The 20,313-nt window shown below is 38.7% G+C and overlaps 1 protein-coding gene across 5 annotated transcripts in view; it reads left to right on the plus strand.

Annotated features, from left to right (window-relative positions):
• The window catches only part of LOC127637164 (ankyrin repeat and sterile alpha motif domain-containing protein 1B-like), a 213,690-nt gene that overhangs the window by 171,864 nt on the left and 21,513 nt on the right, over window positions 1-20,313 (plus strand). For all 5 annotated transcript variants that reach the window (XM_052118089.1, XM_052118088.1, XM_052118087.1 and 2 more), the window contains 4 exons: window positions 11,129-11,236; window positions 16,508-16,693; window positions 17,486-17,611; window positions 19,252-19,323. In XM_052118089.1, coding sequence (XP_051974049.1) covers window positions 11,129-11,236; window positions 16,508-16,693; window positions 17,486-17,611; window positions 19,252-19,323 — 492 coding nt within the window. The remainder of the gene's footprint in view (window positions 1-11,128; window positions 11,237-16,507; window positions 16,694-17,485; window positions 17,612-19,251; window positions 19,324-20,313) is intronic.

Here is a 20,313-nt window from a genome sequence, read left to right on the forward strand (position 1 = left end):
AAGAAGACATGTTATTGAAGACAAATATCCAAAAATCTCAAAATTGACCAGTAAAAAAAAACAATGTTTTTGCCTGCCGTGTCTCGCCTTAATATAAACCGTGCCCTGAAGATTTAACAAAAGTCTGGGTAGGCCTAAGTTAAGAAAAAAAGTAAGTAGGAATTAGGAAAGTATGTGAGAAGTGAGATCAAAATTACCTTGCTTGCTTCTTTCCGCCATTTCACCTCAGTGCGAGAAAAACATGCATCGCTTCTTCTGTACGGAAAACGAGCAATTTTAATTGGTCGTCAATTCACTGTGAGTCTGTGTATCGTAGCAACGAGCACAAGACTGTGCTGTTATGAATCCAGTGGGAAAATAGATCTCGTGTATTGTTTATATATTTCGTGTGTGTATGTCTCTATGTGATAGAATTATTATTTGATGCAAATAATTCTAGCCAGCTCAGCCAAACTTTATCAGATGGCGACTCAATTTGGCTTACGAAATTATTGGCTGGTGGCGGCTGAAATTCTAAATGGCGCAAATGGCGGCGCCTGGCGGTGGCTTCGGGGTCTAGTCACAGAGGCTGGTGAGATATCTCAGGACACTTATTTCATTAATACATTTCAGGGAGTAGGAATATGTTTTCCCATGAAACAATCGCTTACAGCATCTTTAAAGTAAAGGGATCAAGCTGCCAGCTCCTCCTTCCTCAATCCTAATGCAGTTGATTTAAATCTTGATTTCATTTATTTTGTTCCATTTTAATAGAGTAAATTTTTTTTGTTTTAGTTTAAATACATTTTAATTCGTTTTTAATTGATAACAAATATTATTAGATGAGCAAAGAAAGTCAACAATTAAATCAAAATTGACAATTTTTGCTTAAATTATATTCAGGATATTCTAACAATAAACAGGAATAATAAATATTCTTATTGTGCAAGTTAATTGCATGTTGTTCTAAAGAAAAATGTTTGTCTTTTAATGGAAATGTAATAACTTGCATTGCCTTTGAAATGACATACATTTTCGGCTGACATTTTTTAACCAACAGTTACCTGGGTGGGTGTTTTAGTAGAGGAGTAACCCTCCACAATTAACTGCAAACTCTGTTGTGAAACCCCAAATTTTTCATGATCCAATCAACCAAGTCCTGCCCAACATTTTTTTCCCCCTCACTTTATGTCCCATTTCAATCAGAAATACCTCACATTAAGTTAGTAAAATGATAATTTTATGTTTATAAAGGTTTTACACATGCATTGTGCACAGATCAGATCTATCAACACTACAGTAATATCTGTTCTGGCATCAGTCATCTGAGCATGAATCTCGTCTCCGTCAATCAATTTCCACCAGATTAACAGGATAAAGTACCATCACATCTCAGCCTGACTTTGAGTGTCCTGACATTTTGAGCCCACTCCAGAATCTGAAATTGTCTAGTACAATCTTTTCTGTTACATAAAAGCTCTGTGTAGGGTGCAGGCGTCATGCGAGGACACTTCTGGGCTCTTTTCTGTTTTGTCCTGTGGTGTTTTGAAGCTCGGATCCAATCAGCGGTCTGATGCTGTTCAGGATGTGACAGAGGTGCCGGTCTAATGCTGTTGATCCGCCTGCTGTTGGTCCTTATGTCGCTGTCAACAGCGGCGTGTGCAGAGACTAAAACTAGACATGCTTAACACCACAAGCAAGCCTTCAGATTATCACTTGATGAGATTAATTTTAAACAGATTTTATGTACTATGCATCGCGTGCACGCTTTACTGATGTTTGATTTTATACTGGATTAGGGGTCATATAGAGTTGCGTTTATTATTTATTTATAGAGTAATGGTTAACTATCCTACAGTAGTAGAAATTGGTAGTATGACCAAAATCTTACATCATGGTACAAGTCATTTTACATCTTGGTAATTGCATGTGGGCGATTCTCGCAAAACCTTTCAAGAAAATGTCCTAGTCCTATTTTACTCCAAATTTAAAAGGAACAAAAAATTAAAATTTTCCTTGCCTTTGTCTGTGTTGGAGGCTGACTTATTCTCCTGATCCTTTCTGATCCCTGCATATTGCAGTAATCTTGCCTCTGCTTTCTCTTTATATTATTGGTAAAACCAGAAATGTAACATTCCCTTATTGGCACTTCAGCGCATCATTCACTGTCAACCCTTACACTATTGGACTACAGCTCTGCTGTATATCCTTTACGTTGCCTGAGAGGCCTGCTAGGTTTTTACGCATAGCACCAGCACTGGCTCCGTAGTTGCTAGGTAACAGGCAGGCTCTGGTTCCTTTCCAGTTGTCCTTTGGTTGGGAGGCACTGGTTATAAATGGATCTGAGATGGATAACGGTGAGTTGCCGTGACAATGGTGGTTTCGGGATTGTTTGAATTGTACCTGCTAAGGTTAAGACTGGATTTGGCTTCAAAAGAGTCCAACTGTGACCTAACTCCAAGCGGTTTTAGTGATCGCCACTGGACCAACTTCTCCTGTGTCTTCAATGGGGCTTTTAAAGGGATAGTTCACCAAAACAAATCTAAAATTCTCATGTTTCATGTTGTTCCAAACCTGTATGAGGTTCTTTCCTCAGTGGAACACAAAAGGAGATGTTAGGTGGAACGTTAGTCTCAGTCACCATTCACTTTAATTGTTTTTTATTTTATTTCATTCTGTCTAACATCTCCTGTAGTGTTCCATATAGAAAGTCTATGCTTAATCACAAGATTGATGTAAATCACTCGCATATGCAACTAAATTTTGCGCTATGTGACTAAAAATATCTATTTTTACTGGTAAATTTTCATATTTCAGTTCAGCACCGAGATCATTTCATTACGTGTTGAGAGTCGAAGCTTGATTTGACTCGTTCCGTGTAATGTGTGTCTAAAGACGAGATCCACAAAATGTATTTGTCATTGAATAATGTCTCTTTTAATATTGTTTCTGCTCTTTTCAGTCAGTTGTTGATCAAAATCAACAAAAGTACAGTAGAAACATTTAATTGTAATTAAACATTGTATGGATGCGATAAAGAAACCGTGTGACTGATTAATGTGCGCTCAACTAAAACACGTCTGAGAGATGCTAGTGTTCTTAAAGAGACAGTATTGTTTAAGCACTTGTTATACAAGTCCATGTAAAAACTTGCAAATAGTACAAATTATGCATGTAAACAATAAACATTAACATATATATGGATTTGTACAGTTTTAAACAGCCAAAATGTGACCGAAGTGATGGAAAACTAATGATAAAATGTGTAAAATAAATATTTTAATAATGTACAAATTTAGAAGGTTGCCTGTATAATTAACTGCATTAGCTGAGAGAGAATATGTAATGCAAAATGGACTTTATAACTAAAATATACCCAAATGAATCGGAAATTAATCTAGTGCTTGTGAATCAGAATTGAATCAAATCTGGAAATCTGTATCAATACCATGCCCTAGTTTGAAACAACATGAGAGTGAGAAGATGATAACAGAATTACCATTTTTAATGGCCCAAAAAGCACCAAAACTACCATTTCAAATTTCAGATCAGGAAGATTTTCAGACACAATAAATGTACACACATACGCTAGACCTTATTAAATTCTCTCTGTGGGTTGTGCTGGCTAGTTCTCCTGGATATAAAATGTGTTATGTCTGCTGTGATTGGCTCTTATTAATACATTTCGTCCACTGTAGCATGGTAGGTATGCAACATGACAAAGTCTATTAGAGACCCAGAGATCTTATGCTGGATGAACAATATTGAGTTACAGAGAGAGATGGATACAGCAACGTGACGTCAAGCAGAAAAAAACAAAGTGCTTATGGCTACTTTTTCATGGCTTAAAGGTCATTCAACCAATCATGTGAGCTTTACAGCCAATTAGCCAATAAATGTGCTTTGCATGTTGCCCATCAGAGAGACAGTGTGAAAGACAAAGAAAGACATGGGGGTGGGTAGGAGACAGAGGAATGAGTGATCTTGGTTGTTGGCAAGATGTTTGTGGAGCGTGGGATGGAAGCAAAAAGAGAGGGGAATGGATAGAGCGAGAGGATGAGAAAATAAGAGTTTTTATTTTCAGGTCATTAAAATCCAATGCACGACTGCTGCTGTATGCACAAAGAGTACTGTATTCACATCGTCCCCATCAGTCAGGCCTCTGCTCCCTCAATTAGGACGAGCTACTCATCCATGCCACAGCTCATTCTGAGCTCTATTACTTATGTCTGCTGGTGCCTCAGGCATGAGATCATAGAGAGTTATGTGTCTGTGGAGTATTGCTCTGGCCTGACCTGACCTTTAAGAAGAGCTTTATAGCTTTATGTCTTTATAGAGACATTATACGTAAGGAGTTTTAACCTTTCATTTTAAACTAATGCGTGTGTTTATGTATATCTGTCCCTTAAAGTCAACAAGACATGACATTCTCAACCCATTTCACTTCCGTAGAGTGATGTATTCAGAGTGAAACAGAACATTCAATAAAAATGAGGTAGGGCAGGATTTTATACATCAGAAATTGATTGGATGTTGAAAAGTGGGTATTCAATATCAGAATGGAGCCAGAATGTCATGCAAATTTGAGGATGAAAAAATAGATCTAGGAGTCAGGCAACATAGTCTCAAGACAACTCCGTATGACTTGGCTTGTTTGAAAAGTACAACTTTTATTCCCACAGAGAACAACCAATTAACAAACAGAATCTGATACAATACATGCATCAACTTTTAGCTAGTCTCCTATGCAACACTTTATTTTCTCCCCTTTTTCTACCCAATTTGGAATGCTCAATTCCAAACTCCATCCACCGCAGCATCCACACACAACTCACCACACACCCCACCGAGAGTGAACCACATTATAGCGACCACGAGGAGGTTACCCCAAGTGACTCTACCCTCCCTAACAACTGGGTCAATTTGGTTGCTTAGGAGACCTGGGTGGAATCACTCAGTATGCCCTGGGTTCGAACTCGCAACTGCAGGGTTTGTAGTCAGCATCAATACTCGCTGAGCTACCCAGGCACACTTTTGTGAGTATTTTAACATTTAGCTGCACCAACATGTGTGTGAGTGTGCATGAGCGTGTGTGTGTGTGTGTGTGTGTGTATGCGTCTGGTGTGCCGGAGATTACACTCTTGTCTCTGGTCCGCCAAGGTTAATCCCTTCTTCAGCCCTGCTTCCTGCTCATTTTCTCTAATCTAATGGGATTAACTGTAATTTTACATCCAACACTGCAGCAATTACTCCCACAGAAAGAGAGTCCTCACAAGACTCGATTACGCATGAAACGGGTGAATGTTTTTTAACAATACTACAATTACAGTGTTAAAATGTCAATGATCCCTCTGGTGTGTGTTTGTGTGCTTTTGAGTGCATTTCTGTTTGAGTCTCTTCTACAGAGCAGGCAAATCTTTCATATGCTCCCTGATTTTTGTTTTATTGTCCAATTAATTTACAATGAGAATTTGCCTTATTAGATGTCAAATAAGCCTAGCTGGCTGCCAGATAAACACTCTAATTTGACTGCATTAATTTGTCTCAAATTGAGATTTTGGATTTGAATCACTGTGCTGTTGGATAACTGGAGCGTTGCATTGTCCTGCAAGCAATCAGCCATTTTTCAATCAGAGTTTACACGACTGTGCAACATACAACATTGTGGCAGGGCAGAGGGCGGGGCCAGGTCGTGATCCTACACACCCGGTCCCGTATTAGGCTAATCAAGCCTTCGAGAGGGATAAAGGTCGACTGCAGAGGATCGTGCGGGAGAGAGAGTTTACGGACATGTCCGTCATATGTGTGTGTTTGTCTTTTAAGTTTATCATTAAAACTATTATTTATATTGTCAAGCGGGTTCTCGCCTCCTCCTTTCCATTGATCCCTTTACACTGGTGCCGGAAACCCTGGAAGGAGAAGGGATACGCCGTAGTAGAGTTCTCGCCACTACCGTCCACCCCAACGGAGCAGCCGCGGCCACCTGCCGGGGGACGAGGAGCCCTGCCACAACCATCCAAGCACCTTTGCAAACTATTTTCAATGCAATATGTATCCTAATCTCACATAACTACACTAGCGACCAAAAGTCTGGAATAATACACAGATTTCACTGTTTCGGAAGGAAATTGTCACTTTAATTCACCAGAGTGGCATTCAACTGATCACAATGTATAGTTGGGTCATTACTGATGTAAAAAACAGCACCATCACTATTTGAAAAAAGTAATTTCTGATCAAATCTACACAGGCCCCATTTCCAGCAGCCATCACTACAACACCTTATCCTTGAGTAATCATGCTAAATTGCTAATTTGGTACTTGAAAATAACATGCCTTTACATCAAACACAGTTGAAAGCTATTTGGTTTGTTAAATGAAAAAACAGCTTTCTCTAGAAACTCGTCAGTCAATCATTGTTTTGAGGAATGAAGGATATACAATGCTTGAAATTGCCATAAAACTGAAGATTTCATACAAAGGTGTACACTACAGCCTTCAAAGACAAAGCACAACTGGCTCTAACAAGGACAGAAAGAGATGTGGAAGTCCAGATGTACAACTAAACAAGAGGATAAGTACATCAGAGTCTCTAATTTGAGAAATAGACGCTTCACATGTCCTCAGCTGACAGCTTCATTGAATTCTACCTGCTCGACACCAGTTTCATGTGCAACAGTAAAGAGAAGACTCAGGGGTGCAGCCTTATGGGAAGAATTGCAAAGAAAAGGTTCGAGTGGGCAAAGAAACACAGACATTGGACAACAGATAATTGGAAAAGAGTGTTATGGATCTTAACACCATTGAGCTTTTGTGGGATCAGCTAGACTGTAAGGTGCTTGAGAAGTGCCCAACAAGACAACAACTATGGCAAGTGCTACAGGAAGTGTGGGGTGAAATGTCACCTGAGGATCTGGACAAACTGACAGCTAGAATGCCAAGGATCTGCAAAGCTGTTATTGCTGATTTTTTGACGAGAGCTCTGAAAAATGTGTTCAAATTGTAATAGTAATTTTTCATGTTATTAATGTCCTGACTGTACATTGTGATTAGTTGAATGCCCCTTAGGTGAATAAAAGTACCAAAATCTGTACATTATACCAAACTTTTGGCAACCAGTGTATATGGTACAGATGGTACTATGTTAGTAAGTCCTGTGGGGTTCTCACTCAGTAGCTTTAAGATACAAAACTGCAGTCAGCATACTGCGCACCCGGTGGTGCGGTAATGTTCATGAGCAGTTCCAATGATTAAAACCCAAGGCTGCTTGTCTTTATCACCCCTACTGCATGTGCAATGTAAGGCTTATGCATGTACAGTATATTATCTAAGTGCTGCTCATATGATTGAGCCATTTCTTCTGGCCTTTATTATTTTGCTCTGTGCTATGCTGTATCTTCACAGCAGCCTGCTCTGTAGAGCATTTGAATTTAAATTTAACTCATTTCCTCTACTTTTTACCAACCGGCAGAAAGGCAGTACTGTACCTTACACACTTAGTGTACTATCTCTGTCAGTCCATTTCCTATTTTTTATTTCCTACATTTGATTGTCTGTTGGCTGCTGCATGCATGTGGGACTATAAATAGCTATATTAACTTCTGCGTACTTGTAGTCTCTGAACATTCAAAGACAGACTGATGCATATTGCCCAAAAACAATGTCTACAAATCACAAGCTTCAATCTGATTGGCTTGTTTTGTGCAAACTCCAGAAGCTAGAATTATACGTTTTAATTAGTCTGCCAGGAAACACAGTTGTCACGCACCGGACGCATTTGGCTGACGACATGAGGCATTCTAAAATTCAAACCAGTTATTTTCTACAAAGGTACACACACAACAGCAATGCTCAGCGTTCAAAATTCTGCAGTGTCACGGACCGCAACTCACATAGTTTTCAATTAAATTCAACCCAAATCATTACCAAAGGGCATAGATTATTTTCCCTAGCATTCAGTGCATGATATATTGTGTATATGTATCTTTCATATAGCCTACACAATGTATTTTCATTTACAAGTATTTTGTTTTATGGTGGTTTGACAGCTGGAATGAAAAACCTATTCAAGCCTACATTCAGAGAAATTGTATAATAAGCGTCATAATCGTTCAGTTTGCACCAGCAACCTCATCAACATCACTTTGTCTTGAAGTACAAAAACCTTCATAACTTTGGACTGCCAACTGCTGCGCCGCAACAGCTCATCCTCTGTGTGTGATACCAGTACTTTTCCAACCCTCGACCGGCTTCAGTAAATGTTATATCACCCTCTTGTGGTCTCCCAATGCTATCACGCCAGACTGTTAAACAAAAGGCTAATTGAGTGAATTGGAAAGCACACAAATTAGGCTTCTAATTGAAATGTTGGTTAAGTTTAATTGATGCCTCAAAAATATATTGATAAAATAACGTGCACAGCAATATCAATCAATATTCTCATATAAACACACATACCTGCTAACTTAAAAACTTAAACCAGTCTAAGCTGGTTTACTTGTCTGTTCTCTGAGCTGGTTTTAGAGGGGTTTGGGGCACTTTTCAGCATGGCCAGGAGAAACAGCTGAAACCAGTAAAGATCAGAAGACCAATTTTGTGTGTCCACCCAGCAGTGTGCAGTTTAAACTCCCAAAATGCCAAATTATAGCGAGCAGTCTGTCTAATTTCAGCAACTAAAAACCCTACTGCAGTCCAATAGGATTTCCAGTCCAGTCCCAATTGCCCTAACCACATGTAATCTGGCCAGCACGAGGGAGACTGGCTTCAGGCAGCTTCAGATTGGCTTATTTGTGTCGTGCAATCTCCGGAGGGTTTATGAGGGTTAATGAGCCTCTGGTGTCCACAGTCCTAAACCTTCTTAAACAAATCGCCTGTAAACATGAGTCATAAAAGAGAAACAGAAGGGATCATCAACCCAGAACATGAGTGTTAAATTGTGTGGCTGTGGTAAGTAGTGCTGCCCATGAAGATGAACAGCATTTTATCCTGCATGAACATGAACTAAGCTCTCCCAAACCTTCCCATTCAGTGATTGTAGTAGACCAATATATAATGTCCATGGCAAGTAATCAACCAATTTGACCATTCTGCCGTTATCAGCAGTGGCCGATATCTCAACCTGCTTGGCCAAAAAACAGATTTGGTATCAACCAACATTTGTTATTTTGTATCTACCAACAGCATTGTCAATAGATAATAAACATTTAAATATTGTGTACAATGTGTTTAGAAAAGTGTACATTTAATGTTGGCAATTTTATGTATGCATCATTTGCCATTGTATAATGGATATTTTGGCATTCTGCCATTGAAAACCCCATATCAGTCGACCACTAATCAGACGACTTTCTTCTACCCTATAAACACAAGTCTTCCATGGCCCTTGACTCTCAACTTTTAATTCATTTACTCTTTATTTAAATACTCTCTGTCTGTACTGGCTCGTACTGTCTCCCTTTTATGAAACTTTTTTGTATTCTTCATTTGTAAGTAAATTTGGATAAAAGTGTCTGCAAAGTGAATAAATGTTAAATGTACTGCAATCGATCACACATACTGTACATGTGTCCTGCTCCATCATTTTCATTCACATTTCCCCAGAAACACATTTGGAGTTGTATAAACTAAACTAAAAATAAAGTCTCTTCTTTCTAGTTATATAGTTTTGTGTCTTTCTACTCCAAACTGCTGCCAAGATATAATCATAAATCAGCATGAAACTCTATGTGTTTCTGGGTCAGAGAGACTAAAATGATGGAGCAGGTCAAATAAAATTTGTATAAGTTAAACCATTTAGCCTGCAAACGTTTTTTTGTTTTGTTTTATTGTTTCTGGGGCAACTGGCTCCTCTCAGTTCCTGTCTCTGTATTAGATTTGCAGGATATTGATTTGGTACTAAGAAGGTGAGAGTGTTCACAGTGACTCGCGGTGCAGACAGGTCAGTGGGTAATTGAGTTAAATGAACAAAATGACACTCCATCTTTTGTGTAACTAAGACAACACGCCATCTCTTACGTGTGCAGGTCATATGAAGCGTCAGATGAAGGACAACTGTTACAGATACAATTTCGTAATTAAAATCTGAGATTTGTCCAGGATCCGTTGAGAGGGAATATCATCCCGTTGATTCAATTTTCTAGGGAAAAATAGTGGCGATCATTATAAATCAAGCTAGAGAAGATAATTACTATGGGGACAGACATGACAGAGGTGGCCAGTGAGAAGCCACTCTGCACGTTGTGACTAAACCAGCATCTCAACATTTATTTGATGCTTGTATGCGAGACCTGGGTGACCGAAATGTCTTAATGGATGCCCATTATATGGGTGGAGAAATTCCTAGTTTGTCGAGGTTGCTGTTGTGTGTGTGTGTGTGTGTGTGTGTGTGTGTGTGTGTGTGTGTGAGAGAGAGAGAGAGAGAGAGAGAGAGACAGACAGAGAAAGGGGGCAGACTGAAAAAGAAAGCCTCTTCGAGAAGTTGTTGATCTTTTGTGTGAGTGTGTGAGTGTGTGTGTGTGTGTGTGGGCAGGTTTAAGTGGTTTACGAAGAATGTATTTTTAGGTTACAAACTGGTAATTACAACGGTATTGTATTATAAATGTGGTTTATGAGGACATTTTTAATGTCCCCATAATTCAAATTGCTTAAAAAAAACATTCTAAACAATGTTCTAGAATGTTTTTCGAAAATGTAGAAGTGATGTTGATGAGTTTGCTGGATGCTTATTATACAATTTCTCTGAAGGTAGGCTTGAATAGGTTTTTCATTCCAGCTGTCAAACCACAAAACAAAATACTTGTAAATGAAATGAGTTATTTGTGAGAGTGAGGTTTAGGGGATAGAATCTGTAGTTTGTACAGTATAAAAAGCATTATGTCTATGGAGAGTCCTCATAAGAATAGCTGCACCAACATTTGTGTTTGTGTGTCATCTTTCAGGTTTCTGTGATTCTTTAGGGACTGACTGTATTGTATGTTATTACACCCACATATGCAACCCAAACACTAACATGTGTAAACCTCCTGTAGACAAACACACACATGAAAATACGTCTAGTAGCATAAAACAGACACAAAGTGAATAAATTGATACAGAGAGCCACACAGAAATAGATGTACAGCACTCATTTTCCTTTTTCTCTCTTTCTAAGGTTCTTAAGATTAATTTGATCGGCCACAGGAAAAGAATACTTGCGTCACTTGGAGATCGACTGCACGAAGACCCTCCTCAGAAACCACCACGGGCAATCTCTCTAAGAGTGAGTACAAATCTTTTTCTCTCATCTTCCTCTTTCTATTTAATTTTCCTTTTACTCTGTTTGTAACATTATGAGTTACCCAGCAAAAATTTATTTCATGTTTATCCTAAATGTCACCCATAATAAAATGGTCCACTTATGCTGTATTGTATGTTTGTGTGTATATGTGTTTATGCATTGTTTTGATCCCCTCCTCACAAGAAAATGGGGGCCTGGATAGCTCAGCGATTATTGACGCTGACTACCACCCCTGGAGTCGCGATTTCGAATCCAGGTCATGCTGAGGACTCCAGCCTCCTAAACAATAAAATTGGCCCATTTGCTAGGGAGGGTAGAGTCATGGGGTAACCTCCTCGTGGTCGCAATAATGTGTGGTTCTCGCTCTCGTGGAGTTTTCATGCTATTCTCCACGGTAACGCGCTCAACAAGCCACATGATAAGATGCGCGGATTGACGGCCTCAGATGCGGAGGCAACTGAGATTCATCCTCTGCCACCCGGATTGAGGCGAGTCACTATGCCACCACGAGTACTTAGAGCGCATTGGGAATTGGGCATTCAAAATTGGGGAGAAAAGGGAAGAGAAAAAAAGAAGAAATAAAAAGAACACAGAAAATGTCACTTTCTGTGATTTAGTCTTGTCTTGTCAATTTTGTTCTCCTTATCCTGAGAGCACTGACATTCTCTTGGCCTGAGTTTCTCCAGGGATTTAACTTGATCTTTCTGGCTGAATCAAACAGCTTCTCTGAAATACAGCAAGGGCTCGTCAGCCTCAGTTCAGGGACTCCAATCGATATGAGAGTTAGTCCAGAGTAGAAGAAATCAGAGTTCTGCAGGGCTGCAGCTTTGCATATATTCCTTTTTTATCAAAGGACAAGCACCATCTGAAGTAGAATCAGTGGGCCATAACTAAACATATTTACTACTAAATGATTGCAGGCAGACAGTATGGGAGATTCACTAAGAATTAATTTGCACCTGATGATTGTGTTGTTTATTACACTGTCTGTGTTGTTTTAGCACCTGATTCTCAAAAGAAATTTGGATATACCTGGTAACACAGCAAGCATTCGTTCATTCAAACATGACCAAAACATTAGTGCTGGAGGATGGTACAGACTACTGCGATCTTGTATAGTTTACTGGAACTGTACAGCATCAGTCCATCACTGTGATCAAGGCAAACAGCTCTTTAAAATTTAGAAAGTGTGCTCAACTGGATAGGGTGTCTGAATATATGTACAAATGCATCAGTGTAAACAGTTCTGTTTACCGTCTGCTTTCCATCAGCGGTAATAGCGTGTTAATTTGGCCAGGTAAATAGCGCACACTTACTGTGAATAAGCTGCAATCTATAATAAGTAGGACTGTCAATCGATTACAATTTGTAATCAAATTAATTGTATGGTGTCTCGATTAATTAATCACGATTAATCGCATATACAAATATTTGCTGAGAAAGCCCCTCATATAACAATAACGCAATATATAATGATTATACATATTTATATCAATATATACACTCACCTAAAGGATTATTAGGAACACCATACTAATACTGTGTTTGACCCCCTTTCGCCTTCAGAACTGCCTTAATTCTACGTGGCATTGATTCAACAAGGTGCTGAAAGCATTCTTTAGAAATGTTGGCCCATATTGATAGGATAGCATCTTGCAGTTGATGGAGATTTGTGGGATGCACATCCAGGGCACGAAGCTCCTGCTCCACCACATCCCAAAGATGCTCTATTGGGTTGAGATCTGGTGACTGTGGGGGCCATTTTAGTACAGTGAACTCATTGTCATGTTCAAGAAACCAATTTGAAATGATTCGAGCTTTGTGACATGGTGCATTATCCTGCTGGAAGTAGCCATCAGAGGATGGGTACATGGTGGCCATAAAGGGATGGACATGGTCAGAAACAATGCTCAGGTAGGCCGTGGCATTTAAACGATGCCCAGTTGGCACCAAGGGGCCTAAAGTGTGCCAAGAAAACATCCCCCACACCATTACACCACCACCACCAGCCTGCACAGTGGTAACAAGGCATGATGGATCCATGTTCTCATTCTGTTTACGCCAAATTCTGACTCTACCATCTGAATGTCTCAGCAGAAATCGAGACTCATCAGACCAGGCAACATTTTTCCAGTCTTCAACTGTCCAATTTTGGTGAGCTCTTGCAAATTGTAGCCTCTTTTTCCTATTTGTAGTGGAGATGAGTGGTACCCGGTGGGGTCTTCTGCTGTTGTAGCCCATCTTCCTCAAGGTTGTGCGTGTTGTGGCTTCACAAATGCTTTGCTGCATACCTCGGTTGTAACAAGTGGTTATTTCAGGCAAAGTTGCTCTTCTATCAGCTTGAATCAGTCGGCCCATTCTCCTCTGACCTCTAGCTTCAACAAGGCATTTTCAGCCCACAGGACTGCCGCATACTGGATGTATTTCCTTTTCACACCATTCTTTGTAAACCCTAGAAATGGTTGTGCGTGAAAATCCCAGTAACTGAGCAGATTGTGAAATACTCAGACCGCCCGTCTGGCACCAACAACCATGCCACGCTCAAAATTGCTTAAATCACCTTTCTTTCCCATTCTGACATTCAGTTTGGAGTTCAGGAGATTGTCTTGACCAGGACCACACCCCTAAATGCATTGAAGCAACTGCCATGTGATTGGTTGATTAGATAATTGCATTAATGAGAAATTGAACAGGTGTTCCTAATAATCCTTTAGGTGAGTGTACATAGTTATCTTTAAATATTAAAAAATATATATATATATATATATATATATATACTGTATATATATATATATATATTCAGATAATTAAAATGCATTACATTCTTGTAGCAGAGGAGTTGATCATTGATAAAACAATATAAAAGTGGCTTTAGAATACAATGTATTGTTTACTACCATATTATTGATCATAAGTCAATCATTGTCATACAGTTCACAGCAATCCATTTCACAAGTGAATTTGTCTATCAGTTTGAGATTTATTATGAGGGCTTGTTTAAGGACCTGTAAATGTACACCTGCATCAGACATGCTTGAGTAGCATCTCGGGTGCGTTGCGTCATGAACATAAAATGTTTAGTTCACTGTTTCAAGTTAAATATAGTTAAATACTCAATCTTTAAACACATCTTGAGATCCCTTAGTTCGCATTTGCATTCCTTCAAGTGTTTTGAACGCAAGAACGTAACACATGTCCGAGTTGTGCGTTGTTCATACAGATGAAATTTCACTTACTGCTATCTGGAGTAAACAGGTGGTACTACAATTTCCCAGGAATCTTCCTTATTATGGTGCGATTTATTGCGTAAATTTTTTAAAAGCGTTATTTTTTGTACAATTAATCGCACTGAATTAACGTTAAATCGACAGCCCTAATAAATATATATAAATATTTAGATAATTAAAATGCATTACATTCTTGTAGCAGAAGAGTTACTCATTGATAAGACAATACAAAAAGCGGCTTTAGAATACAATGTATTGTTTACTACCATATTATTGATCATAAGTCAATCATTGGCATACAGTTCACAACAATCCATTTCACAAGTGAATTTGTCAATCTGTTCGAGATTTATTATGAGGGCTTGTTTAAGGGCCCATCAATTTACACCTACGTTAGACGTCTCGGGTGTGCTGCGTCATGAACATAAAATATTTAGTTCACTGTGTCATATAGTTTAATACTCAATCTATAAACACATCTTGAGATCCCTTAGATCGCATTTGCGCTCCTAGTGTTTTGAACGCAAGAACGTAACGTATGTTTGTGTTGTGCCTACTCAAGTGTTGTTTTCTTCACTGTATAAACTGCGCATTGTTCATACAGCTAAAATTTAACTTACTGGCATCTGGAGTAAACAGGTGGTACTACAAGCTTGCATTTCTCAGGAATCTTCCTTATTATGGTGCGATTAATTGCATTAATTTTTTAACGTATTATTTTTTGTAAAATTAATCGCACTAAATTAACGCGTTACATTGACAGCCCTAATAATAAGCCTAAATTAAATAGAAAGGAGGTATATCTGCACTGAAGAAAATTACTTATTTTTAATACATATGGCAAGAGAATATTTAGCAGATATGGGCTTCTATTACAACCCCAATTCTGAAAAAGTTGGGACAGTATGAAAAATGATATTAAATCAAAAAGGTGTGATTTGCACCTATGTGAACTTCTGCAGTTTATTCAGGATGGATTTCAAAGACATTGGTCATTAATCTTACAGTTCAAACTAAATCGATGTTTAAACACTGACCCTTAACACTTACTTAGTTTAATAATTTTAAACCATGACTTTAACTATACATAAGTAATATTTACATTATATTCATGATGTTAGCCAGAGGGGAACTGGCCCCCACATTGAGTCTGGTTTCTCCCAAGGTTATTTTTCTCCATTAGGATCTCTGATCCCTCAGACGTCACTGTCTTAAAAAATATAATTCATCTGTAATGGATATCATGAATTTGTCACAGCAAGTTAAGACTTAACTGTGCAAAGCAGAAGCCCTACATCAACACTGTCCAGAAGCGCTGCCGACTTCTCTGGTCTCGGTCTCATCTTGGATTGAAAGTAGAACAGTGGAACTGTGGTTTTTGGTCCGATGAGTCCACATTTCAAATTTTTGGAAAAACACAGCCACCGTTTTCTCTGGCCAAAGGAAAAGGACAATCGAAACTGTTATCAGCATAAGGTCCAAAAGCAAGTGTCTGTATGGGCCAGGTGTGTGTCGGTGCCCATGGCATGGGTAACTCGCACATCTGTGAGGGCACCATTATTGCAGACAAATTTGTACAAATATTGGAGAAGCATATAGCTCAGTCAACGAAAGTCCTGCCTTACAGGTTAAAGATTCAATCACCTTTTAGATACAGATCGCCAGTCAATTAACTTAAGAACACGCATGTGCATTAGCTATAAAAGCCGAGGTAATGAAGCACAATTTATGATTCCAGTGTTGGCAGATTTTACTGCCAATTTGATATGTGCTTTCATCGTAATCTTGACTAACCATTTTGGAGATGTCATTCTCTCCCCAATTAAGTAGATATGAGCTGCACTGACATGACTGGAAATAGTTTCCTAGGAGCGTTCCAAAGATGTACACATGTGGACTGACTTGCTAGAAAGACTTTGATATGGCATCTGTGAATTTGACAATTTTACGCTGAAATGCAGTTTGTAAAACTAGAGCAATTGTTTAGTGAATTCCCCTTTTGTGTTCTCTATATTGTCCCCTGTAGGAACCGACTGGGAATCACACTCCCCCTCAGTTGTCTCCATCTATGAGTCAGGCCTACCCCAACGCCGGCTCTCTGGACGTGCAGCATCTCATCATGCAGGCCGATGCCCGCCGCAGACGTAACGAAAACTACTTCGAAGACGTGCCTCGCTCCAAACTAGAGAGGCAGATGGCACAAGTCAGTATGGTGAGTTAGTTAACTACACTGCTCTGTGTGTGTACTATGTCCAGTAATGGGGATAATCAATATTTTATGTGCACCGTAAAAAAAAATCACAATTCACTAATGTATGAAAATAGTTGTCCCACATTTTTGCACAAGTGACATATGAATATAGTTCTCCCAAAATAGTGAAATGGAAATTGTTTTATAAATCATTATGTCATAATGATTTATTAATCCTTGTTACTTTTGCCACTTAACTAATAAGATTAGATTCAGTTCATTATAATTACTGTGCTGATGAGTCAACCTCTTAAATGTGTGTTGTATACTTAGATCTCTCATTGTGCCCGTAGAGCTTATCCGTGTTGCAGTGATGTGTGTGCCGTTGTGTTTTGTGGTGATTATGTGAATGGAATGAGTTATTGCACCTGAACAATGACAAAAGGTTACAAAAAACCCTTACAATCTCTCTCTCTCGCTCTCTTTTACCCTTTTATGAGTTCTTCCTGCCCTGTCCATGCATACAGAGACAGAGAGGAAGACAAAGAGAGAAGAGAGAAACAGCTAAAATGCTTTAGACCAATGCAACAAACTGAATCTGAGCGCTTAATTACTGCAGTCCAGAAAGTATGATTATTTGGTTGAAAGCAAAGTAATAAAATAGAAACCAAGGTTGAAATAGAGTTTTTTCAGTGGCATCGAATACTCCTTGCATTCTATGACCCTCGGTTTTTGTGATTGTAACCAGAGCTCTGATGCAATGGACCTCGATTTTAATACTAACGTGTGTATTTTCCGCTTCCTCCTTTTCAGCAAGGGGAGTGGTGTGAGCCAATCACGTTACGGCCTCCAAACGAGGCGACGTCATCTACACCTGTGCAGTACTGGCAGCACCACCCTGAGAAGCTTATATTCCAGTCATGTGACTATGAAGCATACGTAAGTCTGTGTGAGTTATAAGTGTAAAATGAGAAATGTTTCTCACAGAGTGTCTTCTTATGAGAATGGCAAAAGTACACTACAAAGCACTTTAAATGCAAATGTATGAAGAATGTAGTTTAAATGCAGTAAACCAGCAGATAAAGAAAAAGGGAATTTGAAAGCGATCTTTGAGCCCTTTAGTTATTCAACAGTGAATAATTGCGTTTAACCTTCAATCAATACAGCTTTTTCAGTGCCTCTACGGGCCTGAGTAGCTCTACTATTAGCTTACATAAACTCACTCTGTTTCCTAGCAACGTCCAGGTAAGTTTTATTGGCTTATTCTCCTGTGAATTTATGAACAGAATTCATGCAAGCAAGTGTGACTGACCCATAGAGGTGAAAGGTGAAGAATTGATTCCCAATGTTCAGGTGTGAAGGAATGGTAAATGTATGTTTATCCAGCTAGAAGCAGATCATATTTCTAAATTTCAGTTGATGTTACTCTTAACTGAACAGACACACTCTCAAGCCAGATTGCTTTCAACAAGGTCTACTGGCTTAAAGGTTGTCCTTGTCAGATACCCAGCAGTAAACTCTATCCAACCAATCTCTTCCTACACACGGCATTTTTACACTGCTACATTTCCTTAGTTATTGATTCATGATGGTTGCTACACAGTCTGTGCGCACAGTAGTTTGGTAAAACAAGCACACTTTTAAAGGGGAAATAACATGAGAAAAGGATTTTTCTTGCTCTCTTATAATAGAAATTTTCAATGTACCATGTACACATTTTATTTTTGTGACAATCTTTATGTCTGTTGCATGTTCATGTTAAAAAACTAAATATGACCTGTAACATATGACCACCCACATTTACCAATACTAATTCAGCATTAAAGGGATAGTTCTCCCAAAAATGAAAATACTCAAATCATTTACTCACCCTCAAGCAACATCAGATGTGTATGACTTTCTTCTGCAGAACACAAACAAAGATTTTTAGAAGAATATTTCAACCCTGTAGGTTCATACAATGCAAGTGAATGGTGGCCAGTACTTCGAAGCCCTAAAATCACATAAAGGCAGCATAAAAGTAATCCATATGACTCCAGTGGTTTAATATGTCTTCTGAAGTGAGGCAATTGCTTTGGGTGAGAAACAGATCGATATTTCAAATTTTTTACTATAAATCTTTACTTTCAGCATGTGAAAGTGGAGATTTATAGTAAAAAAAAAAAAAAAAAGGGACTTGAAACTTAGCACGTTTGAAGACATAGATTCAACCACTTGAGTCAAAAAAAAATAATTGTGTTCTGCAGAAGAAAGGGATGGCATGAGGGTGAGTAAATGATGAGAGAATTTTCATTTTTGTTTGAACTATCCCTTTAAGAAGCTTTGGTGTTGTTACTCATTAGACATGCAAATGGTTTAGCCAATCATAACAGTCATTATGACAGCTAACACAGACTGTTTAATAAGTTTCATGTAAATCAATGTACGGCTGTTTTTGATTCAAGAAACTTAATTAACATTATATGTAGACTTTACATAGAAAATTGAATGCAACAAACATATTGAATATGACCCATATAACATGTATACAGTATGTCTGTGTTCTGCAGTATCTCTATTTTCTCAATTGTGTATTGCAGTATCTGGGGTCCATGCTGGTAAAGGAGTTGCGGGGTACAGAGTCCACACATGATGCCTGTGCAAAAATGAGGGTAAGAGTTGTGTCACCATGGCAACCACTCAAAGATCTGTCAAGTCATGGTCCTGCTGGCCTCAGGTCACTATGACACACAATTATGAAGCAAGAAATAGCTACATTTATAGATGACAATGGGAACATGCTGTGCACTTTTATTTAGTTGGGCTCTTTTAGCAATTGTCGGAAAATCTGCTTCAAGATCCTAGATGCGATTGTGTTTATGTACAATGCGGTGATGTCTGTTTATCCATTTCTACTTTACCTTAAAATACCTTTACATAAACAGCCTTCGGCTCCCCTTCTCATGAGGTCATTTAAAATGGGAGGACAGTTCTGCAGCTCTGTTGTATGCATGTTAAACACCATATATTCTCCATCACTCTTCTTTCTGCTTCCCTCTGCACATTTAGATGAGGGAAGCAGAAACTGAGAGATGGAGAACTTCCCCCACCCCTCGCTTATTCACAAATACATTAATACATTCACAGGGTGTAAATTTAGGTCTTCTATCTCTTAGTCTTTGTTTCAAGCTGAATGTTTTGACAGGTATAGAGCAATAGAGACCTGCTGATGTAGAGGAAACCAATGACAGAGATAGCGAGAACAACAGAGCTTCTTTGATCAACTAGCTTTATGAGTAAGACCATGTTGGTCAATCGGTCTTACAAAGTACATTTTTCTTGGCTATGCTGGTCCACCAGCTAGACCAGCATGGAAAAACTATCATGGTCTCAGCTGGTCTTTGCTGCAGGATAAATAGGAAGGTGCCCATAGAACCAAAAGAAATACATTGCACACACAAATATAGGGTAAAATAGTTTGTTTTTAATTACACTATATAGCTCACTAGGTTTTGTAATGGAGCAAAAGAATGAAAGGGAGATACAGAGGAAATAAGGTTCATAATGAAAATACATTCCAATATGACGGTGTAGGTAGATAGGAAAATGAATTCAAATTCTGATGTAGCCTCAGCTGTATATGATTTATGCATATAAGGCAC

The sequence above is a fragment of the Xyrauchen texanus genome, chromosome 45 (assembly GCF_025860055.1).
Source record: "Xyrauchen texanus isolate HMW12.3.18 chromosome 45, RBS_HiC_50CHRs, whole genome shotgun sequence".
NCBI classification, from domain to species: Eukaryota; Metazoa; Chordata; class Actinopteri; order Cypriniformes; family Catostomidae; genus Xyrauchen; species Xyrauchen texanus.